Below are 25657 nucleotides of genomic sequence, written 5' to 3' on the forward strand. Positions count from 1 at the left end.
TGTAAATTTTCTCCTTTGAATTATAAAACACACACAACTCAAACAATTGAAAGTACATAAAATGTCATGTTTATTTAGCTTAAGTCATATTTCACTTAGCATCATAAATCTGTTTTCCAATAGAAAGCATTCTATACAGCTTCAGGCAGGAAATGTCTCACTCTTTACACCTTTTCTGTCTCTTTTGATAAACAGAAGGGAAGAGGCGTGTTGGGGTCACGCTAGCACGCTGTGGTAGTCTGGTGGATACATGGTTATATTTAGTGCAGTTATTGCATTACAAAGCAACCATCCCAAAAAACAAAGTAGTGCAATTTTTTTTTCTACTCACACAAAAGAGGAAGTCCAGATGGTCTAAGGCGTTTAGAGTTTTTCAATGTTAGGCTTCATATTGCATACAGAATAAGACAGAAAATTAAATCAGAACCCTTGTAAAAATTGTGCTTCAAAATCGGAAAACCTCAACTGCTTTTATCAGTTGCTAAATTGGTCCGCTTCAAAAAACATACTGCGCCAAAATATAATGAAAATAGCTAATTGTTGATCTAAGACATGCAGGACTCACTCATTTTGTCACAGCCTTGAGCTGGGACTTAGATTTTTTTTCTGTGGAGTGATTTTAAAAGTGCAACCAGCAAAAATCTCCTCATGTTGAGGCGTTTGGAGAGGGAAACTAAATTTTCAGGGGTTTGTAACTGCAGCGAGGAGTGAGTAGCCCCAAAGACAAGACTATCATCACTACAAGACGACGAGGAGAACTAATGCATTACTGAAATACTTAACCGTAAAAAGAAACAATCAGAAATTCATGCAACACTTGCATAGATTTTTTTCTTTTTTAAACCATGCTGATTTTTTTTTTCTCTTTTAAATATACAGAACACTAAATAAATACTTCTGACACATGGAAGCAGTAAACCAGTAAACACTGTCCCTGTGTAGGAACAGAGATGGGTCATCAGTGTCACGTCAAACTAGTCGTTGGCTTGTGAACTGGAATCGGTGCGTTAGGAAGGCCAGGCCTGCCAAAATGTGTGACAATTTGTGTCTGATCTGTGGTGAAATGTTTGCATGTAAACAAACAATTGTTGACACAAAAATTTTACACAAGAACAATGTGAATAGAACATTTATCAATGCACAAACAACATATTTAAAGCCTTACTTAAAAAAGTCAACTGTTTTTCTCCCTCCTGGCTTTCCATATGGCATCAAACATGTGACTTTTTACTGTTTAAATGTTGCTTGTGTGTTAGGTACGTAATAAATTATGCACAATGTGAAAACATGAATATTAACATGCAAGCATTAAAAAAAAATATAGGAAAAAAAAGTAGATATTTTTGGCTTTTCTGGCTTTCCATACAGTAGTATTTATATGGAAGGCGGGTAGGGCCAAAAACGCTTTTTTTTTCTTTTTTTTTTTTTGGTCGTTGATGCATCGCTTCCATGTTTCCACTTGTAAAAAAATGCAACAAACAGCGAGAATGGCATATGCAGTTCCACTCAAAAAGTCACAGGTTTTTGACTCTCCCGGCCTTCCGTACAGGAACGGACAGACACGGCATCATGGGTGCTACGAGTCTTTTCGAAGCCCGACGAGTTTGTAACGTGGAGTTGAGGACTTGACACCTGAGGATCCGGCTTGGTTAAAAAAAAAAAAAAACATCAGCCTTTTAAAACTGTGGTATTCACAGAAACGACGCCATGTTTTCCACAGAGGGTGCGATCTGTGCGGGAAATTGTGGATGCTACAATCAGCGTGCTACAATCGAATTACGTTGCGATTGGTCGTGTCAGAGAAACCAGGTGGTGCTGGAGGTGCAAAAGGCATGCGAGCTTACATTCGGTGAAGCATGGTTTCAAGAGGAGCTGCAGCTGTGCCTGACGTGTGAATGGATTGATGTAAACAAACATTTTGGCAAATAATTTGGAATACTCTGAACATTCCCTTCCTTGGTTGTATTTACATTCTGTTTGCCCATTAATAGAGGTGTCAGTGATTGTGCAACAGCAAAGACGAGGGATGTCCAGAACGTGCTGCACTGTTGGTGACATATGAGGTGATTCGTGTACAAATGGATGGCAAGAAATATCTGCCCATAGCCACAAAAATCAGACAAAGAAAGTAGCAATGAAACAAAACCAGGTGGCCATTCAGTATATACATTGTTTTCAAATGCATTACAATTAACCCTAAATGGATAGAACACGGGACATTCCTACATTAGTTTATTCCATAAAGATCATTCACTTTCTGTACTGCCATAATGTGCAAATCGTCTTGAAATAATTATACATGCAATAGTAAAGATAGTTAAAAGTCTTAGGAATTTTAAGGCCAGTATATGCGACATCCTACAATGGAGAAACCTTTAGGCAAAGCAGCTAATGTCTGAGTCTGCATTCAGCTGGTAGCCTGAAACCTTTCTGTTGCAGAGGTGGATAGCCCTGATGAATTTAACTGGAACTGTTTGACCCCGGAGAGACGAGCATTCATCTCGATTTACAGAAAATAGGAGCCTGGAGGAATAAGAACTAGATTACCAACTCACAATACTGACTGTAAAGTAAAGAATTAGACTTTAGATAAGTTTTTTTTTTTAAATAATGTGTTTGGATCTGTGCATCAGCCGGGGGGGCTCAGAGAGGAGGGGAGCCGTGTTGGCGGCCTGGAGGCCAGAAGGGGGCGCTGGTCCTAGTAGTTGTCTCGGGGCCAGGGGCGGCTGCGTTGGCGGTTGTTCCTCTGGTTGTGACCCTGTTGGGCTTCGCGCTGGAGCAGCCTGTCCTGTGATTTGTGCCCATTGGCGCTGTGGTCGCTGCCTGGATGCCCTCGGTGGGAGGGGTATCTGTCCCTATATGAGCGGCCATGACAGGGGGAGGCACAACCATCCTCTTCCTCCTCTTCCTCCTCCTCCTCTTCATCCTCCTCGACCCCCGTGTGGCATGGGCTCCCCCTGCGGCCACGGGACAGCGAGTCGCTGGCCTCATCAGATGGCATGAGACTGTCCTGCTCCAGCGGCGAGTGGGCTTCCTCACCAGCTTCCTCCTCTTCCTCGCCCTCCAAGCCCACTGCGTCCCGCGGCTGTGTCTGGTTCTTGTTCTGCAGAATTGAGACGGTCATGAAGGAAACTAGGAGGAAAAAGAGACTGAAGAAAACACAAACACTTCTAAAGCTGCAGTATGTAACGTTTATTAAAAAAAGATATGTTTTTTTTTACGTATTTGTTGAAACTGTCACCGGGTTGACATAATATGAGGCAGGTAATTTTGAAAACAAAAAAGAAATGCATAAACAATCAATCAGGGCCAGGAGTGTCTTAGCGTTGTCAATCCCTCTCGTGCGGCGGAGAAGCAACTTACCATTACAGGAAAACCATTATTGGTGGTGATGTTAATGCTAATTAGCCTTAGTATTAATGGCAGGCTCTGCTAACAGGCAGCAGAGAGCAAGAGGAGGGTGTGAGGAGTGCATACACAAGCTGATGGACAGTGTTAAGGCCCTCTTTCTGGCTCTGATTGGTTGTTTCTTCAGTTAGCACTAGGAGAAGCCAAAGGAGCTTAATTTTTTTCCATAAATTACATGTCTCATCCACATTGTCACACCATAGTGACAGTTTTAATAAAAACATTATATATTTATATTACATAAAAGTTACACATTGCATCTTGAAAGCAGCTCAAAGGAATAGTTTTGATTCTTATGGAGTAAGCTTAAGTTTAGGTTATCAATCTTAGTTCTTTAACCTGCAGTAGACGCTGCATTGTATGACAGTGGATTTGCAGAAAAGTAAACAAATCTTCAAGCAAACATTTAATCTGATGGATCCTGGCACCACCACTCTCCGTCACTCCCCTCTTAACTAAAAAATGAGGAGAGCTGTGTGATGGGATACCGGCTACATTTGTTGATCATCCAGACTTTCACAAGACGTTGCTGGTAAATTTGCTTCCAGGTTCTGAGCCGAACAGGTCTCATTATATCTGCTATTTTTGTGTGACATGAAAATTTTTTTTAGCTGTTTTAAATTGCAATAATCAGGTAAGACACTGGATCCATCTGACTAGCAGTTTGCGTTTTGCTGCTTTTCTAAAAACTCACTGCAATTCTGGCATCTTTCTGCAACAGGAAAGGGAACCATTACAGATAACTCCACAGAACCTTACTTCAATAAATAAAATAAAAATAAAATAAAAACTTGGAACAATCCCTTTAAGACTCAGACAGAAGACAGGAATGTAAAACACTGGATGTGAAAAGAAATCTGAAGAAGTCATTCCTACAGGATAAGAACTGCTTCTAATTTTAGCCTGGCGTATGATTCCTTTATGCATTTATCAGGTCATAGGTCATGCAAGCACCAAACTCAATCGCATCACTGACTTGAATATAGATGAGTAAACTTTTGTTCAAACATCTTCAGATCAGTTACAGTTAAAAACAAAAGTTTTACTGTAATTCGAATTGGGAACCTTGTGAATTATTGTTCACCTCCTAATTTCAACAAATCTGCAGAGGCCAGTGTTTGCATGACTCACATTAGTCACATTAATGAGAAATATGATTGATATAAATAAAGCAAAGTCACGCTTTAACACCAATCTGACATGCCAAAATGTCCCTTTGAAGGAGTTACATTTTGCTGCAGTTGTTTCTCCTCTACAGACCCAAAACTGACGCAGACGAACATCCGCCATGCGGGAATGTTTGATGTCCAATTGAGCATCTTTTCTGAGCAATAAGGCTGTATTATTAGGAACAATAACTAAAAGAATCAAGCTAAAATTTACTACAATACTTTCGGTTTAAATAAAATGATCAGCCATCATAACTCTACGTCCCCTTGGACACTAAAGTGTTATGACTTTGCTAAGGTTTAGCAAGATTTAGCTAAGCTTGCTATATTGTACTGTATATTGCCAGTACAATATATGGTATTGGCCACAGTCAGATTTGACCATTTCAGATATTATATTTGTACTTTCAGCCAAATAACTCGATAACTTCTGCTGTGAATTCAAATTGAAGCCATGAAAATAAACTATCACGGCATTGTTTTCATTTTAATCAATTTACCACAATTTTCATTAAATGCATTCACCTTCACAAAAAAAAACAAACAAAAAAAAACTGGGTCATCAGCTTTTCTACCAGATTATTCTTTCATAAATAATCCTGATGAACAAAACAAATATTTATTTCAATTCCTAAATATTCAAGCAAGACAGAACTGACTAAAAAGAATCCAAGTTTCCACAAACTCTTGCAGAAAAGAGGATATTTCATCAGTCATTTCATATTTGTTTTATCAAATAACTTTGATAGAGAAACTGAAAGATTTAAAAACTGACCATCCTAGTTTTTTAGAAAGCTTCCTAAAAACCTATACGATGGCAATTGTCGGCAGAAAGAGTCGGACTTCAGTTGTCAGCAGTAAGCAGGTGATTCCAGCTCCCCATTGACTACACAGGCATAAAACAATACTAAAATGTAGTCAGGGCACTTCTAACACAAAAGTTATATTTTATTTTCTGGGATTTGTATGCCCATCCTCTAAAATGCCGCCCTGGGCAACTGCCATAATGGCCAGAAAATTGTTAAATATTCTTTTTCATTTAAATAACATGTTTCTTCATATAAAGCTATTGTAAAAAATTAACTGTTACATTAGGTTGTTCTTCTGCTTTTTTTTGTGTTTTTTTGTTTGTTTGTTTGCAATAAAATAAAGCAACTAACTGAAAATCCTCCAACAGTAAGTTTATGTATTTTGAGAAATGTTGAGACCTGGTAAGTTTTTCCGAGTTTCTCTTTTTTTTTGGCAGTGAACGTGTCCAGGAAATGGTAAATAATGAATGACTGAGAAAAAAAAGAAACAAAAGCAAAAACATGCAGCTCAAATTTAGATTTGCACCGGATTTTGTTAAATATGACCATCTGAAAAAACAACAAAAAACAAGCTACTTAAAAGGTTTTATTACCTCAAATGCTTGTTGTAATCATAAACACTAAAGTTTCATAAAATACATAATTATATACTAAGTTAAGCTATTTATACATTAGGTATGCAATTAATTAATCTTCTATTTTGACTGGGGGATTGTTTAGTAGATAAGTAAACAGCAGTAAGAAACCTGCATTATTTAAAATTGCATAATGTTTAAATGCTGTCACTGAGTGATTCAATAGTTCATTAATCAGGTAAACAGTTTTTCCACTCCTTATTAACATGTCTTCATGCAGAATTAAGTGTTCAAAACAAAATCTGCTGATGTAAAATATAAGATTTGACTAAATCAATAGCGATTCTACCAAATTTCTTTATCAGAGAAAATTGGAAAGTGGTGAAATCTGGAACCAATAAGTTGGCGTAGAATGAAAGGTGCTCAAGGCTGGACAAGCCGCAACATGAGGCAGATTTTACAAAACATTTATTTTAGAAAGCTAAGGAAATTAAATTAAAATGGACGTATTTCCAGATTTTAGAACAACGTGAATCATCTAACTTTTACAAAGTGATAGTGAGGAAGAGCTTTCCTTAAATATAAAGATAGGCAGCAAACTTAAAAATATTAAGTAACTTTTAAAAGCTTTTTGTCCATTGGAGGCCTTCAGTTGAAGACATTTTATGCAGACATTGCATAAATACACCATAGCAGAACTCCTGATAATCATCCAGTAGTATCACCCTTTTAATTAAAAAATATCAACTTATTTGATTTTGCTGAAGCCAAGGTAAAGGGCTGAAGAGCAACGTGTTGCGTTAAACATTGATCACTTTTCGTTCAATATTCGCTGTGAGCAGGAAGAGCATTCACAATGCATGCTTGGAAAAGATAAAAACGCTGCAGAAAAAATGAAATGATGGGGAAATTATGTTGTTTTTATCTCAGTCATGACTTAGAAATGGGGCTTCACTACATTATGAATTCACTCTAGAAGCTTGTAAAACAGGAATTCACCTAAAACCATAAATTAAAGAACAAAATCCATGACGCGATTAAGAAGAAGCAAACAAAACCCATTTCTGGCGAGATCTGAGTGAATAAAGCATGGTTCATTCACTGCCTCAGCCGCTGTGTTGTGTTCAGGTGTCAGGAGGTGTATAAAAGCAAGAAGGAGGAAGAGGAGGAGGAAGAGGGGTGCACATACATAACATATAAACCCCACTACTCACCCCATTGTGTAAGCGATCATTCAATTAATCCCTGTGTTTCAGAAAACTGCAAAAGTGTTAAGCAGGGATGAGCGAGAGGACAGACAGGACAACTTGAGACAAATCAAAACACATGAGTGAGTCTGAGATGGCAGCAAAAACACTCCGTAACTTTCAGCTTCACAAGAGTCTTTAGCCAGGACTGAAAGGTGTGGATTTGGGCTGGTGGGCCTACCTGGAGACTGGAGATGGCAGAGGGCGGGGTCATCAGGCTCTGCTCCAGCAGCGGGTTCAGAGGGGTGTTTCCTGGCAGGTGAGTGGCGCGCCAGTAGACCTCCAGGTATTCAGCCAAATGCTCACAAGCGTCCTCTAGCTGGTTCTCATCCAAAATGACATCAAACATATCCTGAAATAAAACATGCAACACTATCTTTAACCTTTAACGACCCGAGTTTAAAATGTCGTAAAATTTTAAACTTTACGACGCACGTAAGTACAGCGCACTTAGTTTCATGACTTTGCACAATTTCACAATTATTTTTGCTTATTATTTTAAGCAAAAATAATATTGCTTATTTTTGCTTAAAATAAGCAAAAATAAGCAATATTTTTGCTTATTCTAATTGCTTTAAATGTCTTGTGAGTAAATATGTTTGCCCATTTATCTATAACAACTGGAACTTTCAATATCTAGCAGTTATTTTCTTAAAAGATAGCCCCTCAGATTAATTTCACTCCCTGTTACGGCGGGGGTGTAATGACCTTTATAACCCAATATTGGCTGGAAAGTGTTAGTTGTTAGTAGTGATTAAACTTGCAAGTTATGGATGAAAAGCTCCAGACTGTGAGGACTCACAGGGGGGCACTGAGAGAGTTTGTCTGCAGCCATCATCTGCACGTTCAGGTGCTTGCTCTGAGACTTCCCCCTGGACTTGACCAGCCTCTGCAGCACCTGAGAGACGAAACAGAAACCCTGTGTGAGGATCCTGAGAGGACGAGGCAGCCTGAAGACAATGACGCAGAGCAGAACGGACCTTTGGCGAGGAAACTTTCACGTAGACAATGATTGGAGCGAGGGACGTTTTAGCGAGCTGTGCGGGGTGGTTGATGGTGTCAGCGTCCAGGACCACCAGCTGCAGGGTTTTGGCGAGCTCAAATATCCTCTCAATCTCACTCTGAACCTCTGCTGCAGAGATGAGACGCATTTGGCATATAGTTGCGTCATAACTGAAGCAAAAAGGCTTTTTGTTCTGATTTTTGCTCTGTTACCGAGACTGGAGCGAGTGTTGGATCTCTCCATGATGGGTCTCTTGTTCAGGACGGATCTCTTTGCTAAGGATAGGTCGGCAGTTACACGGGTGATGGAGATCCTGTAAATCCAATTTATATAAATAAACACACAAAAGGATTTGGGGCTCAAAACACTGTGAAACATTTTACTGACCTTCCTTCAAATCTGTGTTTCAGAAAGTCAAACAGAGCTTTCTGCATCATGTCTGTCACCTAGACAAAAGGACAAAAAACATACACTGTGACAGAAGAATTGTATATTTAAATACTGACCTTTACAACTTTTTAGTTAATCCACTAGATTTTCATTAAAGTAGACCCATTTAGAAAATGTTATGTTTTTCATAGCGGTTTCCAGTAACACAAGCATTTCAAAATACATTATTTGGTAAAAAGTTAATGATTTTTGGTGTTTTTAAAATGAGCAGTTTTTTAAAAAACCTCCATATCAAATATTGTCCTGCTTACTGTCAAAGCGCTGGAAAAATCCTACCTTTTTAAAATGTTTGCTTCTCCCTCAAAACTTTCTGTGCTCATATTAGATTCCTCATTTACATATCTTCTCTTCTCCTATTTATTTCCTTCACGACACAGAAAAACTTCCTCCTAAACTTGATTTTTGCTTCCAGGATCTGTTTGCTCTTTTCAGGACCAAAGTACTAAATTCTGCCTAGCAACAATTCCAGCCAATAGAATGAAAGCTTTTGACTCTGTCTTGGGTTGCACTTGTTTTACAATATATGACAGCCAGATTTTAACATAGCGGTTTACTGATTGCCAACAGATACATACGTTGTACAAATTTAAAACAATATGTCTGAAACTTTGGTACATTATTTTTATTTGCAAGCAGAAAGAACAGTAGTGAACAAGCAGGAAGACAAAGCAGAACAATGCTGACAGGAAAAGAGATAATCAGTGTGTTAAACTAAATCAAACTGCAGAAAACTAAGTTTTGAAGGAAATTTGATACCGTAAATAAGGACTTCCTCTCTTAGATTCAAAATATTTGCTCTAAAAGAAGATTTCCTTCATATTCCACACATCAGCATCTATTTAAATCAAGAACTATCTGTTATTTTTTTTGTTTTTTGTTGAAGAAAAAAAAAAAAGATTTTGGGGGTAAAATAAAGAGAGGCTGACCTCATAGCCCTTCAGTGATGGTCCCACCAGGACCACCGGCCTCATAGAGGGCACCACGTCATAGGGAGGGACATGTTCCTACCAGAAATAGGTAAGGACAGAGGAGCAACGAGAACAGATTTATTTATTGTTACAGGACAAATAGAATAAAAACAATCTCCTTTTTCACTCGAACAGTCTCATGTTCGGAAAAGGCCATTATTTTATAGTCCTTCAAAGTTGAATCCAACAATGTTAAATCCAGGTATTGTCTAATCACTGTGCATAATTCAACTCTTCTTTGTAACTGAAAAGACCCAAGACATACCTGTTTTTGCTTCTGTTTAGCTTGTAAAAACAGAAACATAACATTAAATGACAGTAAACCAGAAGAGGCAGCGGAAACTGTGTTCGCATCTCAGTGAAATAAGATGGGGATGTAGTACTACCTTCACCTGCAGATGGCGGTGTGGTCCTCCAGCTTCCAGACACCATGTCCCCTAAACTTGAGGAGTTGCCTCCTGTTTTCCTGCAACAGCAGCAACATGATGGCTCATAGCTCTCATTTTATGAAACAAACTCATGTTGGAAGTACAAAAGCAAACATGTGATGACCTCTGACCTCTGTTTCTGCTCCTGCTTGAGTCTCATGGCCTCCAGTCGCAGAGGGCTGGGGATGAAGGCGATGTCCGCTCCTTCTTTCACTAACCGCCCGATCCACCAGTCATTGTTGTACTTCTGTAAGACAAGGAGGTCAAGGGTCAAATCTATACATGGAGAGGGTTCATGGGCTTTAGCAGAGGGTCATAACTCACTTCTTTGATGTGCAGGAAGTCTTTGGCATCAAAATTAACTGCAGCTCCTTGGACAGGACAGTCCTCATCCAGAGCTCCGCAGTAACTCACATTTGTCTTTACAGCAAACGCTACAGGTTTGGACTGTGGAGCAAAAAAATCGACAAGAATATTCGTCAGATTGGAAATGCAGACGTTTCTAGAACTGACTTTAAATATTCTAAAGCTGCTAAACACTTTCTTTCCCTGTGTAAAAACACTAAAATTAAACTGTACAAATTATGTAAAATTATGCTTACGTTCTCACAAAAGTATTTAAAAACTGTAAGGTGAAATTTGGGAAAGCAGATTACTAAAACTAAAGTTAAATTTATGTCCATGTACCTTCTGGTCTCTGTGCAAAGGGTGTTTCAAGTCAATAATTTATTAATATTGATGAAAAAGTACTAGTTTCACTGGCAGAATATTTCATTTCTAACAGGACATGTTTCCCAGGTTATAAGTGAAATAATCTGCCATTGATTTTTTTCATCAATATTAAGAAATTATTGATTTAAAAGAAGCTCCTATCTCTCCGTCAAAAATGTCTTCAGTTATTTTTGTCTCATTTCAAGTGTGCTAAGATATTTGCACTAGGAACTAGACAAAAGAGCTTGGTAGATTTTGTGATTTTTCACTGAAGGTGACTCAAAGTGACCATAAAACATCAAACTAAAAATATTACATTGCAGGAAAATCATAAAAAGAAGGAATACAAACTGAATGTAATCATGTTTCTTAAAAGTTTTCATGTTCATTTAAAATAACGGTGTTTCAGCATTTTTGAGGTTTTCTGGAAGTTTCTTCCAGATTTGTGGTGCATAAAAATTGAATGCTTGGTTTGCTTGATCCAAAACACCTGAGGCGTCTATACAGTTGATACAACGACAAAATATCTTTAATTTATTTTCATGCTAAGCCATTCGGTGATTTATAAACTAATAAAGTATTTTAATGTCTATTGCAGGAGACTGTGCTACGCTTCTACAGGTTTAAAAACAGAGACATAAATGCAAAAAATACTGCAGGCTTAAGACGTAAATCTGCATGATCTGCATATTATGACAATTCCTGAAACTACGTGTTTTTGTTTGTTTTTTTAAAACTAAAATAATTAGCGTCGTTCTTTGTAAGCTGTGTGGAGGCGGCCCTGGTGTCGTACCTTAGCTCTGTCGAGCTGCTGCTGTGCCTGGCGTTCGGCTTCACGCCGATACGCCTCGCGGTCCTCCTCGGCTGACAGGTCTGAATCCGACGGTCTACTGGTATACGAATCAGCAGACCCCTGTCAGGACACAATCAAATCGAGATGAATTCATTTTACACATCTGCTAAAACATCCGAGGAGCAAAACTGGGAAGCAGATACAACAGACCTGCTGTTTCTGTTGCTCTCATCTGTGTTGTCTTCTGCAGACTGTCTGCATGCAGGTGTGCATGTAAATATGTGTGTGCATTCATGACCGAATTCATGTGGGGATCTATGAAACAATGCACTGCTCTCCCACACCAGCTATCTTATGACAGACCAAATATAGCACAAAGGAAGCAATGCTTCCTCTTCTCTCCCGCTTGGCCCCAATCCATTCCAACATCCCCCTCAGTGCAGCACATACATCCTTTATTCCCCTGTTTATCCTCCAGAGACTTCTTCTCATTAGAGAAATACACACTGGTTATCATTTTTCAATTGAAGCAGTTTCAGAACACGTCCCAGGAATGGCTAGCACGTTAAGCTGAAAGCAAGAGGTAGCAGAATGCTAGCAGAGTGTTTTTCAGTAACTTCATAGTCATTACATGTTTTAGGAGATACATTTTAATCTCAGAGAAGCACCAGTTAAAACATAAAGTAGTTTTCAAACAATTTTATTTATTAAGCAAAAGAAGCAACTTTCACCCAGTAATTGTAATCAATTGTCCTCTTCTGAATATCTTTTTTTTTCCCCCAAAATGGGTTTTGGAACAATGAACTCTGTTCTGTCTGTGGATGCAGGTCAAAAACGGTTAAAAACTTTCACATTTTAGAAAAAAAAAAACTTTCCTGTTTGGATAACTTTGATTTCCCACATGATTTTTGATTTCACAAGCAACACATAGGTGTGATTAGTGCCAGAAATGTAGAATTTAGAAACCATTTAGATAGGACCTGTCTGACAACACGAGGTAGGCTAACAAATCTTACAAACGAGGCAGAACATACTCTGACCCAAAGCGATTTAAGAACAAATGAAAATAAATGTCATTGACACAAATCAGCCAGGGAAAGGCTACACAACCAAATCAGACTCAAAATAAGATCACACTCAAAGGTCAAAGTTCATGATTCAACAATAAGAAATAAAGACAGGAGAAAAAATTATTGAAAAAACTGGAACTTTTTGAAGGCATGCATCTTGTCAAATCTGGATTAACAGCACAGTCATACACAGGGGTGGTAGTGTGATGTTTTGGGCCAACTAGTATTTTCTGACTTTGAGTTCATTTTTAGGATGTATTCACTTACTTTTAACAAGTTAATATGGACAGTTTTGTTTCCTCTACAAACTAAATCCTAATCTGAGTATGACATTTTGTATTCACTGAGGCCAGTGTGTCTAAAAGGCAGGAACAGAAATATCTGGAAGAAGGTAAATTCAGATTCAGAGTCCTGAATCTGTCAGTGAGAAGGACTGCCACAGCAAAACCAAAACGAATCAGCCCAGAATGAATCACACCAAGCCAGTAAAAAAAACAACAACAAAAAAAAGTTCTTGGAAAGAAAAGGTAAATTTTTATAGGGATGAAACAATTAATTGTGATTAATCGATTATTGAAATGGTCAACTTATTTAGTAATTGATTAATCGGTAACTGGAGTACACAGACTTACAAGAAGAGAACTTAGTCAGAGCTGTGCAAAAAAGTAAACATTTAGCAAATAAACAAAAAAATCTCATGTTTTTTGTTGTTCAATTATCAATCGGTTAATCCAGGAACAGATCAGCACTGTATTGATATTAAGTCAAGCAGAAAGGACTGAGCTTTTCACGTGTTGACGTTAGAAATATTTCCAATGTAGATGCATCCTTTGGTACATTTTAGGGAAGATAATGTTTATTTACTAATTAAAAAAAGGAAGTGAATTGCTTTTTTCCATCTTTTAACATATTTCTAATTTTTGATTTAATAAAAAGGTGTCAGAGTAATCGATAACTAAATTAATCGTTAGCCGCAGGTGTTGTCGAAGACCCGAACAGTGTGGTACCATTTTCACTGAGAGTGAAGGCTCAGTGCTGGTCATCCATCTTGCCAACATATATAAACGGATCCTCTAGAGGTCCAATTAACCAACATCTGCAAAGAAGTTCCCAAACAAAAACCAGAACCACCACCAGCCTTCACATGGAACCCAAAACGAAGCGTTATTGACAGCAGCTCTGCGAGCGAACACCTCTCCTCGTTTCTTTTTTTGGTCTGGCATCTATGTTAGATAACTAGATGTGATTTCTAGCGCTCTGCGAGGCACCACTGCGCCAGAGCCGGAGCAGCGCTGACAGAGAGGAAAGGAGGGCGAGCAGGAGAACGGAGAGGGAGAGAGAGATAAGAGCAACGTATAAAGATATACAGAGAGGACGGGAGAGACGAGGGGCCAGAGGGAGGAAGAGTGGAGGGAACCTCCAGGGAGAGGATGAGATCCAAAAGGACAAACAAGAAAATTAAAATACGAGACGGAGATATGAGGAAAAGTTGCATACCTGGCTGATTAGGAGCAAGGCGCTAGAGCCTGATGGAGACATGAATGTGAAATTTCTGACTGTAGCGGCGTCCCTGTCCTCACTGGGAACGCTCACAAACCCTCACAGACATAAAAGCAGAATAAATGTGGCGGTGGGCGCAGAGTAGAGGCGTTACATTTAAGAGTTTTTTTACAGAACAGGAGGTGATTGTTGCTCTTTGTGTTTGGAGATGGCAAATGAAACCTCTCCAGCCTGCTCTTTGGCCTCCTGACCACTTGTTTAATACAAACACACTAAAAAAAAGACTTCACCATGAAGAGTAGCAGGACATCAACACTGGACCCATCTAGGAGAAGCTTCACTGCATTGCAGACTGTAACAACGAAAGCAACTTCATTTTTTTAGGATGTCTTGTTTTATTCCTGCTAACATCTCTGTCTGCAGGCTAAATTTAACTCTGCTCCTTCCTTCTCAGCCGCTGTGATTATTCTTCATGCGCTGCAACACTGATGTCCCCCACTCTGCAGGGTGGGGGCCAAGTGAGAAAAAAAAAAAGTGTGTCACCCAGCTAGTTGAGCCCAGAGAGGGCCAAATCATCCAGCAGTCCAGCCAGCGGCTCCTCAACGAAGGAGTTTATTGCTAAATACATCGAGGTTTTTACTGAAATTGTAGTTTATTCTCCTTATCCCGTTAAAATTACAGTGTTTACACAAACAGAGAGCTGAAAAAAAATCACTTAGAGTTCAGAGAGACAATGAGAGCCAACCCAGTTAGATGGTTAAGTTTTATTCTTAATCAACAAAGTCCCTGAGGTTACTCTAAAAAGCGACTGTGGATCATTTCAGTTTGCGTCTGGATCATCTGGTCATACCAAAGCCATGTGTTACACAGAGTTCTGAGTTATTCTGTTACTTCACCACAAAAAAAAGAAAATAAACTATTACCAAGTATTGCTGGTCCAGTTTCTGGTGTGAATATCTCAGTACACTTGAAATAAGGCAAAACTAACTTAAAAGGGACTTTTCAGCAAGAACTAAGTGAATAAGTCAAGACGTGATGACATAATGTGGGACAAATGTCTTTGTTTCATTGGCTGAATATTTCTTTTTCATTAATATTAGAAAATTATTAATTAAAAGAAACTCCTATTTGTTGATGAAAAGTTCCTTGGTAGTTAGTTTTGTCTTACTTCAAGTGCAGCAACACATTTGCACTGAAACTAGGCCACAAACACTTTTGTGATTTTGCAGCGTCTGTAGGCATAAATATTTCCCCAGATAAATACTAGAAAACATGTACAGGTAAAACTCCAATTAGGGCGTTTTTCATACCATTTATCTTGATACTCTTATCATCATAAGAAGTATGATTTATTGCTGTCACACTAAATTCAAATCAATCATGTTTGAAACCCCACCAAAGTGTCCGTAATGTCATGATTGGCATTTACTATTTATTCTCCAGCAAATCCAGGTTCCCATTCTGGAAATGCTCAGAAAAAACCATATATACAGTAACTAAATATGGTACAAAATGCAACACAAATATCAAAACAGTGACCCTATAAAGACATTACTTCAACAGTTCACTCACCTCAGCATGCCAGATGTTCACACTCAGCTCAGAAGTTTGGTCTATTTTTTCGTTCGTATCAATAATATTTTTGTTACAGTTTCAACAAATAATATATGAACCGCTTGGGAAGACCTACAAGCTGTGAAGAGCATTTAACTTCTTTGAACGTTAACCAAGACATGAGAAATCTATGATGTTTTTGTTCTTTTCTCTTGTTTTTTAGAGAAAGAATTATACAAATAGTAAAATGCAGATAAATAAATATTATACCTGGTCGACCGCCAAGTTTGTACCAGTGTGTTGTAGCAAGAAATACACTATTTCTCTATTATTTTGAACACTATGCCATTTTAAATTAATTTTCATTTAATTTCTATTTGGGATTACTAGTACAGTATTTTTTAATTTTTATTTTGTCACTGTTTCTGCTGGACAGTTCTGTTTTCTATTGAAACTTCGCATTCATGACTCTCATATTTGTTCTCACTTTCTCACATTACAATCAGACTTTTGGGTTTTTATATACTTAAACCAAAAACAAAGTAGGACATAATTTTGTGGTGGAAAGAAAGTGATGCGTGTTTTTAAAAAAATATTTTAGATCGCATCAGATTTGGATATTTGAAGCTGAAATTTTTGCTTATTTCTCTTTGCAAGCTCCTTCAAACTGTCAGATTAAACAGAGAGCATCTGTAAATAGCAATCTTAGAGTCTTGCCACAGATTCTCATTTGGATTTAGTCTGGACTTTGACTAGGCCACTTAAACAAATGAGTATGTTTTGATCTGTAGGGTTAATTTCAAGCTGGAATGCTAGAAAGTTGTTTTTTTCTGGGACTTTTCTGTAGTTATCTCTATCCATCTTCCTGTAACTATGACCAGCTTCCCTGTCCTCATCCCCACAGCATTATGCCGCCACCTCCAATGTGTGGATTAGTTTTCTGAAGCTGTGTCGTTAACATTTTCAGATGATGAAGGCAGCTGGTTGTGTGAGTTATTATCAATTTAGGAGCGCCAGAGTAAAGGAGGCTGAATACAAATACATGCCACGCTTTTGGGATTTTTTTTCAGAAAACAATTGTTAATTTGTCACTCAAATACAAAATCAGACTTAAAAACCACAAACGCTCAAACATCTGCTGCATGATCAAATTACTTAAAAGCTACAAAATTAGCCTCCATTTCTGCAGGTTGGACAAAATCAAGTGAAACAACCACAGTCAGGTTTGTAGCCCCCAAAATCCCAAATCAAACATTCATCTCCCCCAAAGATTCAGCCATCAGCTTCTGTGTCAATAATCCACTGGACCCATAAGCACCATGCAATAAATCATTCTGTCAATATCAGCCGCGCTGTATGTAAAATTGATCAATCACAGGCTGCCAGAGCCTGTGCAGAGCGCATGCAGCCGGTCTGCAACCAGAAAGTAAAACAGGTGCAGGGAAGCAGGAAACAAAAGCCCCACTGAAGAAGGGGAGGGAGACCAGGTGATGGAAGACAACACGGGAATCTTTGACAGGAATACTTCATACTTACTCAGCTAATGATGCTGCTGCTGCTGCCGGTCCCTCCCTCTCTATACACTACCTGCTGGATGAAGACGGACTGCGCTGTGTCCCGTTCCCTAAAAAGGGACGACCTGCACTGGAGCAGAAACTGGCAACACCTTCTTTTCTATTCTTACCCCACATCCTCACATCACAACACAACAACCAACGCAGCATTTGCGTCACTTGATAAAACCCACCTCCTCAAATTTACATCACTCTCATTTATTATTCCGTGAGTCCCAGTGAACGTGCGGCGGCCGAGAGGAGAATCGGCTGAAAATGCTGTTGCTATCGATGCCTCCCTTAAGATTTCTCCTCCTGCTCATGTCCTACATCTAACACATGTATCCATACAGTATCCTGCTGCAGAAATGAGTCATACTCCGCTGCTCCTCCATAGTCACACCCCACCCCTATCACAAGCAAGAAACTATCTGCTCTGTGTGTGAATGTTACTCCCTCTGTGTGAAAGCCTTTGTCAGTGGGAGCAGGAGGGTGTGTGTGTGTGTGTGTGTGTGTGTGTGTGTGTGCGTGTGATGATTGGAAAGACACTGGAGGAGCTTGTTTGAACACTGAACCCACACATCAGCATCACATCGGCCTTCACCATGAATATTTGAAGCTGTACGACATTCCCTGGAAATCTGGGGGTTTTCATTAAGCTCCCACTCAAATCGGGAAACTAATGTCTCTGCTGAAGGAAACACCCGCTCAGCACTTTTTCTATTCCGCTTCACTGATACACTGCTCCACATTACCTACAATAATAATAATATTAATAATAACACTGCCTTATGTGAAACTGATGTACTTTTTAATCAATGTGTTTCAGTGTTTCAGCTGTTTTACAGTTTTCTGGAAGTTTGTTTCAGATTTGTGGTGCAAAGAAGCTGAAAGCTGGTTCTCTTCTTTTAAACGTTTCTTACATTCTCAGAAGAAAGTGTGAGCGTTTTGAATCTTAAGGCAGGTCTAAGTGCATCATAAAGTCACAAGTTCTTGCAAACCAAGACTAGTAACTTTTTAAAAGCCATTATTTAAAAAAAAAGTATTATTCTTTGCCTGATCAACATAATCTAAGCAAGTAATGTCTAAGTAAAACAAAGTAGTTAAATTTTTTTTTCTTTAAGGAAAGCAATATAAATGTTGAGCCACAACCAGAAAATGAGCTGTGCCTCATTAAAATAAATATATTGTTTGGATTTACACTTGTAAATAATTATCAATAAAATTTGCAAATTAATAAAAAAAAATAAAAAAGAAAAAGAAATATATTGAGTTTGTACATTCAAAAATTGAGTGCATTCTCAAGACAAGAGAAAACTCTTTCTAAACATTCCTGCTGTATTTGGTCATAATTCATGAATTGAAATGCAGATTTTGATGCATTAAAGTAAAACTAAATGTGGTCAGACTTACTGAAAAAATACAAAAACAATGTTTACTAAAAGATCAATATTTTCTGTTGTGCCCAACTTTTTTTAATCTCTTATATTTCTGTTAAAGATAAAATAGTCACCATGTCTGTAAACAGTCTTTGCTGGGGGACAAATTTGTCCTCTTCTTGAATTGCAGTTGGGGGCCACGGAAAATTAACATAGAGGCCACAAGCAGCCTCCGGGCCGCACTTTGGGAAACCCTGTGTTAACGGATACCATTTCAAAAATGATTCCTGATGCATTTAGCTTTACAGTTTATGAAAAACTTTCAAATGAACATACATTTCTTCACAGGCCATTGCAGATCCTTTTTGTAATCTCTTTGAGTGGATTTATAAACAATTCTCCAGACTTTCTGAACACATTTCTAGGTTTAATTTGAAATATGAAACTGCTTTTTCACTCGGTTTCAGTCCTGTTGTGTTCCTACATATAAGAAAAAAAAGATGTGACTGATTCATCGAACAACTCAGGCCTGTTTGGGTTTAATGTGTAATTGAACAGAACTTGGATTAAGCATTAAACCAGAACAAAAGCAGCCGAAATACAGAAGATATCTGATTGTATCTGGATCATGTGATGTTTTTCTCCCTATTTTTCAGGTTCATAAACTAAAATTGGGAAGAGATAAACCAGATGGAAGCAGCTCCTTCTATGCTTCTATAGATTTGGTGGTGAAGACATTTATGGCAGACTGAATCAACAGATCTGTTCCTCCAAACACACACCCTCCAAAAGGAAGACATTCATAACACAACAGTTAATGGATGTTTCAGACCAACTCAACAACTGAATTCATCAAACTCTTGTGGAAAGAGGCGACAGATTGAATACACAAACATTTCGAATATATTTTATGATTTAAACTTGTGACAAAATTCTCTGACAAATTATTTCTGATGTGTCTGTTGTGTTCCTCCAAACTTGACACAGTTAAACTCTGCTTATACTTTTATTTTATTTCATAGAGTTTTTAGAGTAAATGTGGCTGAATATATCTGTACTTTATACAGATATACACAGTTTTATTTGTCAAACATTTTCTTTCATCTCAAACTTATGCACTGCTTTGTTTTTGTCAATCGAATGAACCTCAAGAGAATACACAAAGGTTTCTGGTTTTAATGTGAAAAAATGGGTTATTACAAGACAGCATTGAAGAACATAAGAAACTATCTTAAATGTTGTGACTGCAAGGACTAAAACAACAATATATATTTTGTGAAGACCCCAATGAGAACATAATTCCTATTTGTCTCTGCATTCAGAGATTTTTAACAGCACTACTGCCGGGAAATGTTAAATAATTAGGATCATTGCTGGGAAAAAAACAAGAGACTGACAGAAAGGAGCTGCGACTGAAGGAAGAAGTTAAAAGAAACTAAATGCAACGGATCACTTTTTAAGTAAATTGCTTGTTAAGTCTCAATAGACCAAGAAATGTAAAACAAATAGAATATTTGAGCTCCCAATACGCATTCAGAGTCTAGTTTTCTATACCAGAATACTATTTCGTGCATCAGCCACAAGATTCTTTCACTGAAGGCAACTTGTCCTCTTTCACACGTTGAGGAAAGTAGGCTGTGATAATTTAGGTTGCACTTTGTCTGCACAGGCCCATCGTTAAACTCCTGGACTCCAATATCAAGTCTTTGATGGACTCTAAAAGCAGTTTAATATGTTTAAAAAGGTCAGATCAAGTCAAGTGCTTCTTCTAATCCAGAAGTGTCAAACTCATTTTCGTTTTGAGACGAATCAAAATCATGAATGCTCTTAATAGGCCGGTTGGGACGAATGTATCAATAAAACCGGTCAAAATATCAATGAATTCTTCAAATTAAATATTACTGAACATCTATTCAGGCCCTCCAGGAATTTGTGATTTTTTTGCTATAAAAATCAAACTAATTTGGAATATTTACAATATTTGTGGTTATTTGTAACGTTAAATGTGATTTTTATTACTTGTTGTTTAGATCATGGAGTATAATCTGACATCAATTAAGATTGAGGCAGCTGTTTAGGACAAGTAAGAAAATTTTGACAATGTTTGAGAAAAACCTGCAATAAACTTCCAATTATTAGCGCAAAAAGGTGCAGAAGTTTGTTGATTTTTTGTGAATTTCCACGTCATTTCTCAAGTAACTTGGGGGACTGATTGATACAATTTGGCAGTTAAACAGATAAAAATTGCATTAATTTGATTAATATAATACTTAAGGTCACTTAGTGTTTAGTCTAGAATCTTTAGGGCCACATAAAAAGCTGCAAAGAGCCGGATTTGGCCCACGGGCCTTGAGTTTGACACTAAAGCAAGATGTGAACAAATATTTCTTCCAAAGCAACTTGTCACAACAGTCTCATCCTGAATATTATTATAATCACAGCAGAAATCTTAAGTAACACAAAAGCACCAAATTAGTTTTCTAAAAATGTCTGACCTGAAATGACTAATTAAAATATTCTGGGCTTCGTTGGGATTTCAGAGCAACATTCCTCCATTTTCAGGCTTTTTGCTGCCCTCTGCTGGACACAAACAACACCTGCGACAGCAGACATTTCAAAACCAGACCATTAAAACTCAATGCTGTTGCATTAGAAATAAAACTTTGACATACACACACTCTGCTGGTTTCATATAGGAAGATTTCCTTCACTCTGCTGTTAATAATTCAGGAAACTTTTACCTGTCGTTTGATGAAGCTGGACGTCGTGTCTGAGGACGTGCTGCCATCTGAGCGTTTAAAGCGACTCTTACGTTTAGGCAACTTCCTGGGCAGCTATAGAGAAAGAAAATAATAACTTTCAGTGTATTAATCCCACAGATGAGTGTTTCATTTGAGTCATTCCTAATAAATAATAAGCAGCTTCCTTATAAAAGGACTTTTCTGCAAAATTGTGCTTGGAATTTGCTTTATGTTTCACATAAAATAAATGGATATATCAATTCATAAAATGTCTAAATTAACACTTGTGATAGACTTTAAAAAAATCAATAATTGGATAAAAAAATATCCAGTTTTTTGCTAAAGTTAATTTGAAGAGTTACGTAACAATACGAAAGACCAAATGCAACAAAAAATTAAAATTACAGTTGAATGTGTAAAAGCAAACGTGGCCAGAAGTTGCACAAAAGTAATGAAAAATAAGAAATTAGCCAACTAATGTGCCTGAAGATTAAAAATAAAACACTGCTTACATTTTTCATATTTTACTAAAAATTACACTATTTAATTGAATCTGATCATTTCTACATCTGGTGAACTTGCATTCAAAATAGAATTATGTCAATGAATTACAATATTATTTTGGTCTGAATTACTCTAAAAGATCAAAATGACAAAACTTTAGTTGAATATTACAAGAAGGACAGTTTAATCTAAAGCTTAAAAAAAGAATCAATATTTTTTTTAAAATGCTGTCCCAACATAAAAGCGAAATAATCATTTTCCTGCTGCAGACTCCCAATAGAAACAGAGTAATATTATCATCTCCTTCAGGGCAGGTCCAAGCTTATTTGGGGCCCTAGGCAGATTTTTAGGGCCCCAAAAATCTGCCCCCCCCTCCCAACTCCCAAACCAACACCCAGATGCTTCATCATTCCTAACACACCTGCTAACATTAGCATCCTTTTTGATTAGCTTACATCAGACCAGTGTTTTGTGGTATTTAACTGTGACATTTTCTTTTTATGAGTTGAGTAACATCAGCTGATAAGCACTAAATTTACAGTAAACAAGTTTAATATCTTGTATTTTCCCAAAAGTGGCAACAGTGGGAAGAAGTCAACCGATTCTTTGTCTAACAAAAATAACATGGAGTTTGCTGTAGTTTTCAATATACATTAAAATTTCATCATGCTAGCTTGGTGCTCTGGGGCCCCCTGGTGGTGGGGGAACCTTAAGCAGCCATTTAACTCCGTTACGCCTCAGCTGGCTCTTATTTAATCATTTCTACACCTTTGTATTGCTGCTGCTGCTGCTGCGTGTTGAACACAGTGTGACAGTTTTCAAATCAATCTGAATTCTGAGCCCGAATGTCAGATTCTGCTCTGGGCCTCATGAAATCTCAGTCCGGCCTGAAAGGCGCTGTGACAATCTGTGACACACATTCTCTTGCAGGGCTTGTGGTTATTTAGAGTCTTTCACGTCGGTTGAGTTTTAATCATGCACGCTTCCATCCTCAATATGATCACCATTTTCTGTAAATGAAACATATTTCAGATCTTGTCGTGAAGACGCAGAGGTTTGTTTGTTTTGTTTTTTCTCTCTCCCAGTATTACATGAAGCGCCTCTGGTTTCAGGCTACAGGTTGCAGTTGGAGCCAGGACCTGATTCAAAAAGCTGCAAATCCCGTCATGATGCTACTGCGCTTTTCTGCGTTACTGGAGACGATGCGTGGATAAAAAAAAAAAAAAAAAAACCCGCACAGAAATATATAATAAAAGATCAATGTAAGGAAAGGCCTGATGTGTGAGTTTGGACCAACAAACAGCAGGTTTCACTATTTTTTATTTTATTTTATTTTATTTTTTTATGTGTGGGTGGATTAAAGCCTCCATGTCTGAGCCTGACGCTGTTGGCTCCGGCGAAAAAGAAAAATCTGCGGTTTGGCTGAAAGATGAGGGGAGGAAAGAAGCGCAAGACTCGCCAAACCGAGGCGCCTCAAACGGAACAACAAGTAGCATCTGACCCGGACTCCAACCGACAACCTGCCCGGGCAGGACGGAGCCGCGGCGAGCGGGTGGCTTTACCTGGAAATAATGCGACTGGGAGCCAGTTTCCACAGCAGACAGAGGGTCTACGGGCGACTTGGACATTTTGACTTGCACCATCTATTGAGAGCGCAGGGAAGCGGGCGGCACACGGACATGCGCTACTGGAGGAGGAAACAAGACGCACCAAATACATCTATGTGCAGGAAGGAGAAGAAAAAAAAACACTAGAAGGAGGGAAGAAGCGACCCGTAACATTCATGCAAAGCTAAGGGAAACGAACTATTCCCCTCCCTATGATGGAGAGAAAACAATCGCAGGGTAGAGAGAGACTGCAGCGAGCAGCAGAGACTAAATGAAACCTTCAACGCCGAGGCGTCAGTCCTCACAGGTCCGTGCGTCGCTGAAGTTGGTGTCCGATTCGAAGCTTTTTCGCATTTTTATTTTTATTTTTTAAGACTCAGTTCAGATTACAACCCTGAACTGAACGAATCTGTGACGCCTAATGAGATCTTTGAACTATTTTATCTGGGGGTTTTAAAGCATTGATTTCATGAATGAAACTCAAGCAGTTTTGAAAATGACGATTTAAACTCTACGATTCTGACAGATTATTTAAGTAATCCGTGATAATCTGTATTCCCGAATGCGTGGATCCATTTCTTACTATCGCACATATGAACAGACTGGAGAAGACAAACATAAGAAGCAAAGAATAACATGAATTCAGTCCGAAAAGAGATGAAAAGAATCACAGCTAATTTAATTCCTGCTCAAATAAAATTCAGTTAACCCAAAACAATTTACCTTCCTCATATTATATTTTTTTTTTTTTTTTTTTACTATTTATGAAAATATAAAAATAAATAAAATAGATTTCTTGCCATCTTGACGACTGTTTTGTAAAAGTTTTACTGGATTATTCTGGACTGTCTCTTTAAAATGCTGTTTTTCAGTACATTTTCATCCTTTTTTATATTGGGCAAATGTGACACAGGAATAAAGATTGATTTCAAAAATACAGCTACTGAAGATGGCAACTTTCACCACTTTTACGTTTTCAAGCAATATCTGGACTTAATTCTGACATCAGAACCATAACAACAGTACAAGGAGGATTCTTTTTGAGACATTTGCAATTGAGCTACTTTGATTTTGTATGCCATTTCCCAAAAAACATGGATTGCTCAGTCTTCTGAAAACGTGTCTGAGCTTGATGCCTCTTCGGAAAACGTTTCAAACTTCGATTATTTGACAAACTTCGATTAAAAACTATCATCTGGACTCGACTATGTACCTTTTGAACTCGATCAAAAGGTAGATAAAGTTCCCCCCCACAAAAAGTGGTGAAATGTCCCTTTACTGACGATTCAGCCGAATCGGAAGTGACGATTCGGATGCCAACTTCAGCGTCCCCGGGTCCATACTAAGTGTTCGGTTCTGCTGGGGGTGTCCGGCTGCACAACCACCCCCCCAAAAACAACAACAATTTATGGCAGCACAACACAGGAACACAGGATCTATCTGACAAACAAACCCCTTGGACAGCCGGGTTGTTTGATTTGCTTATGGAAATAAAATGCAGCCTTCGAATTGGACAAAATGTTGACTGGTTGTTCCATAATTGGTTTCTGTATCATGTTTTTATCATGTCCAGCACTTTGAACTGCCCTGCTGCTGAAATATCCTGTACAAACAAACATGATTTGACTTGACAGGCGTGTAAAGTCAAGTTTATCTGGATAGTATTTCAGCAAAAAATAAAATAAAATAAAAATATGCAGCCGTAAGTTGAAAATTACTTTACATAATGAAAACATAACAGAATAAAAAATAAAAATAAAAAAAAACATGATGTTATAGTGAAGAAATAACACAGAAAGTATATGTTATAAGGTCTCCATGGTATGTTTTTAAAATGTAATTAATTTTCTACAAGTAATCAAATTAAGTAAATCCAAGTAAACATATTAAGTTCACTAAGTAGTCATTTTACACAAATGTCAATAAATCAAGTTTCATAAATGTAATTCCAACTAAATGTCTTAAAGGTGGAGCTCTACTTTCTTGTTTTACTCCAGAAACGCACCGCAGCATCAGGATAGAGAAGTGAAAGCAGGCGTCATCTGGACAGAAGAATTTATTTGAGAGAATCTTTTTTTTTTAGGTTTCTATTCTCTCTTTACAAATATTTTGCAATCAAAAATATTCCTGCTCTTTCCTCGACTGTTTTTCTTTCTTTCTTTCTTTGACGCTCAGCAGCTTGTTGATC

The 25657-nt window shown here is 38.0% G+C and overlaps 1 protein-coding gene across 3 annotated transcripts; it reads right to left on the reverse strand.

The window, feature by feature from the left end:
• Positions 1–46: 46 nt before the first annotated feature.
• On the reverse strand, positions 47–23699 carry cacnb3a (calcium channel, voltage-dependent, beta 3a). Of its 3 annotated transcripts, none has more exons than XM_055046136.1 (15): positions 23425–23699; positions 21359–21451; positions 11562–11681; positions 10382–10504; positions 10189–10304; positions 10016–10095; positions 9895–9914; positions 9588–9665; positions 8599–8657; positions 8424–8524; positions 8189–8340; positions 8011–8106; positions 7390–7560; positions 7176–7221; positions 3014–3103 (listed from the first exon to the last, which is right to left on the reverse strand). In XM_055046136.1, the coding sequence occupies exons 1-14, from the start codon at positions 23503–23505 to the stop codon at positions 7192–7194; spliced, it is 1320 nt and encodes a 439-aa protein (XP_054902111.1). In that variant the 5' UTR covers positions 23506–23699; the 3' UTR covers positions 3014–3103; positions 7176–7191. The 3 variants fall into 3 exon arrangements, with proteins under 3 accessions (XP_054902110.1, XP_054902111.1, XP_054902112.1); XM_055046137.1 differs by lacking the exon at positions 3014–3103 and adding an exon at positions 3131–3149; XM_055046135.1 differs by lacking the exon at positions 7176–7221 and having other exon boundaries at positions 47–3103.
• Positions 23700–25657: the final 1958 nt, after the last annotated feature.

Source organism: Poeciliopsis prolifica, unplaced genomic scaffold, assembly GCF_027474105.1.
Source record: "Poeciliopsis prolifica strain line A6 unplaced genomic scaffold, Auburn_PproV2 SCAFFOLD023, whole genome shotgun sequence".
In the NCBI taxonomy this organism is placed as follows: Eukaryota; Metazoa; Chordata; class Actinopteri; order Cyprinodontiformes; family Poeciliidae; genus Poeciliopsis; species Poeciliopsis prolifica.

Coding starts and splice junctions, on each gene's coding strand:
- cacnb3a (XM_055046135.1), bottom strand. CDS start 23,505: ATGGTGCAAGTCAAAATGTCCAAGTCGCCCGTAGACCCTCTGTCTGCT. Junction 10,505..11,561: donor AGCAGCTCGACAGAGCTAAG/GTACGACACCAG, acceptor TTTGCTCCACAG/TCCAAACCTGTAGCGTTTGC. Junction 10,096..10,188: donor AAGCAGGAGCAGAAACAGAG/GTCAGAGGTCAT, acceptor CTGCTGTTGCAG/GAAAACAGGAGGCAACTCCT.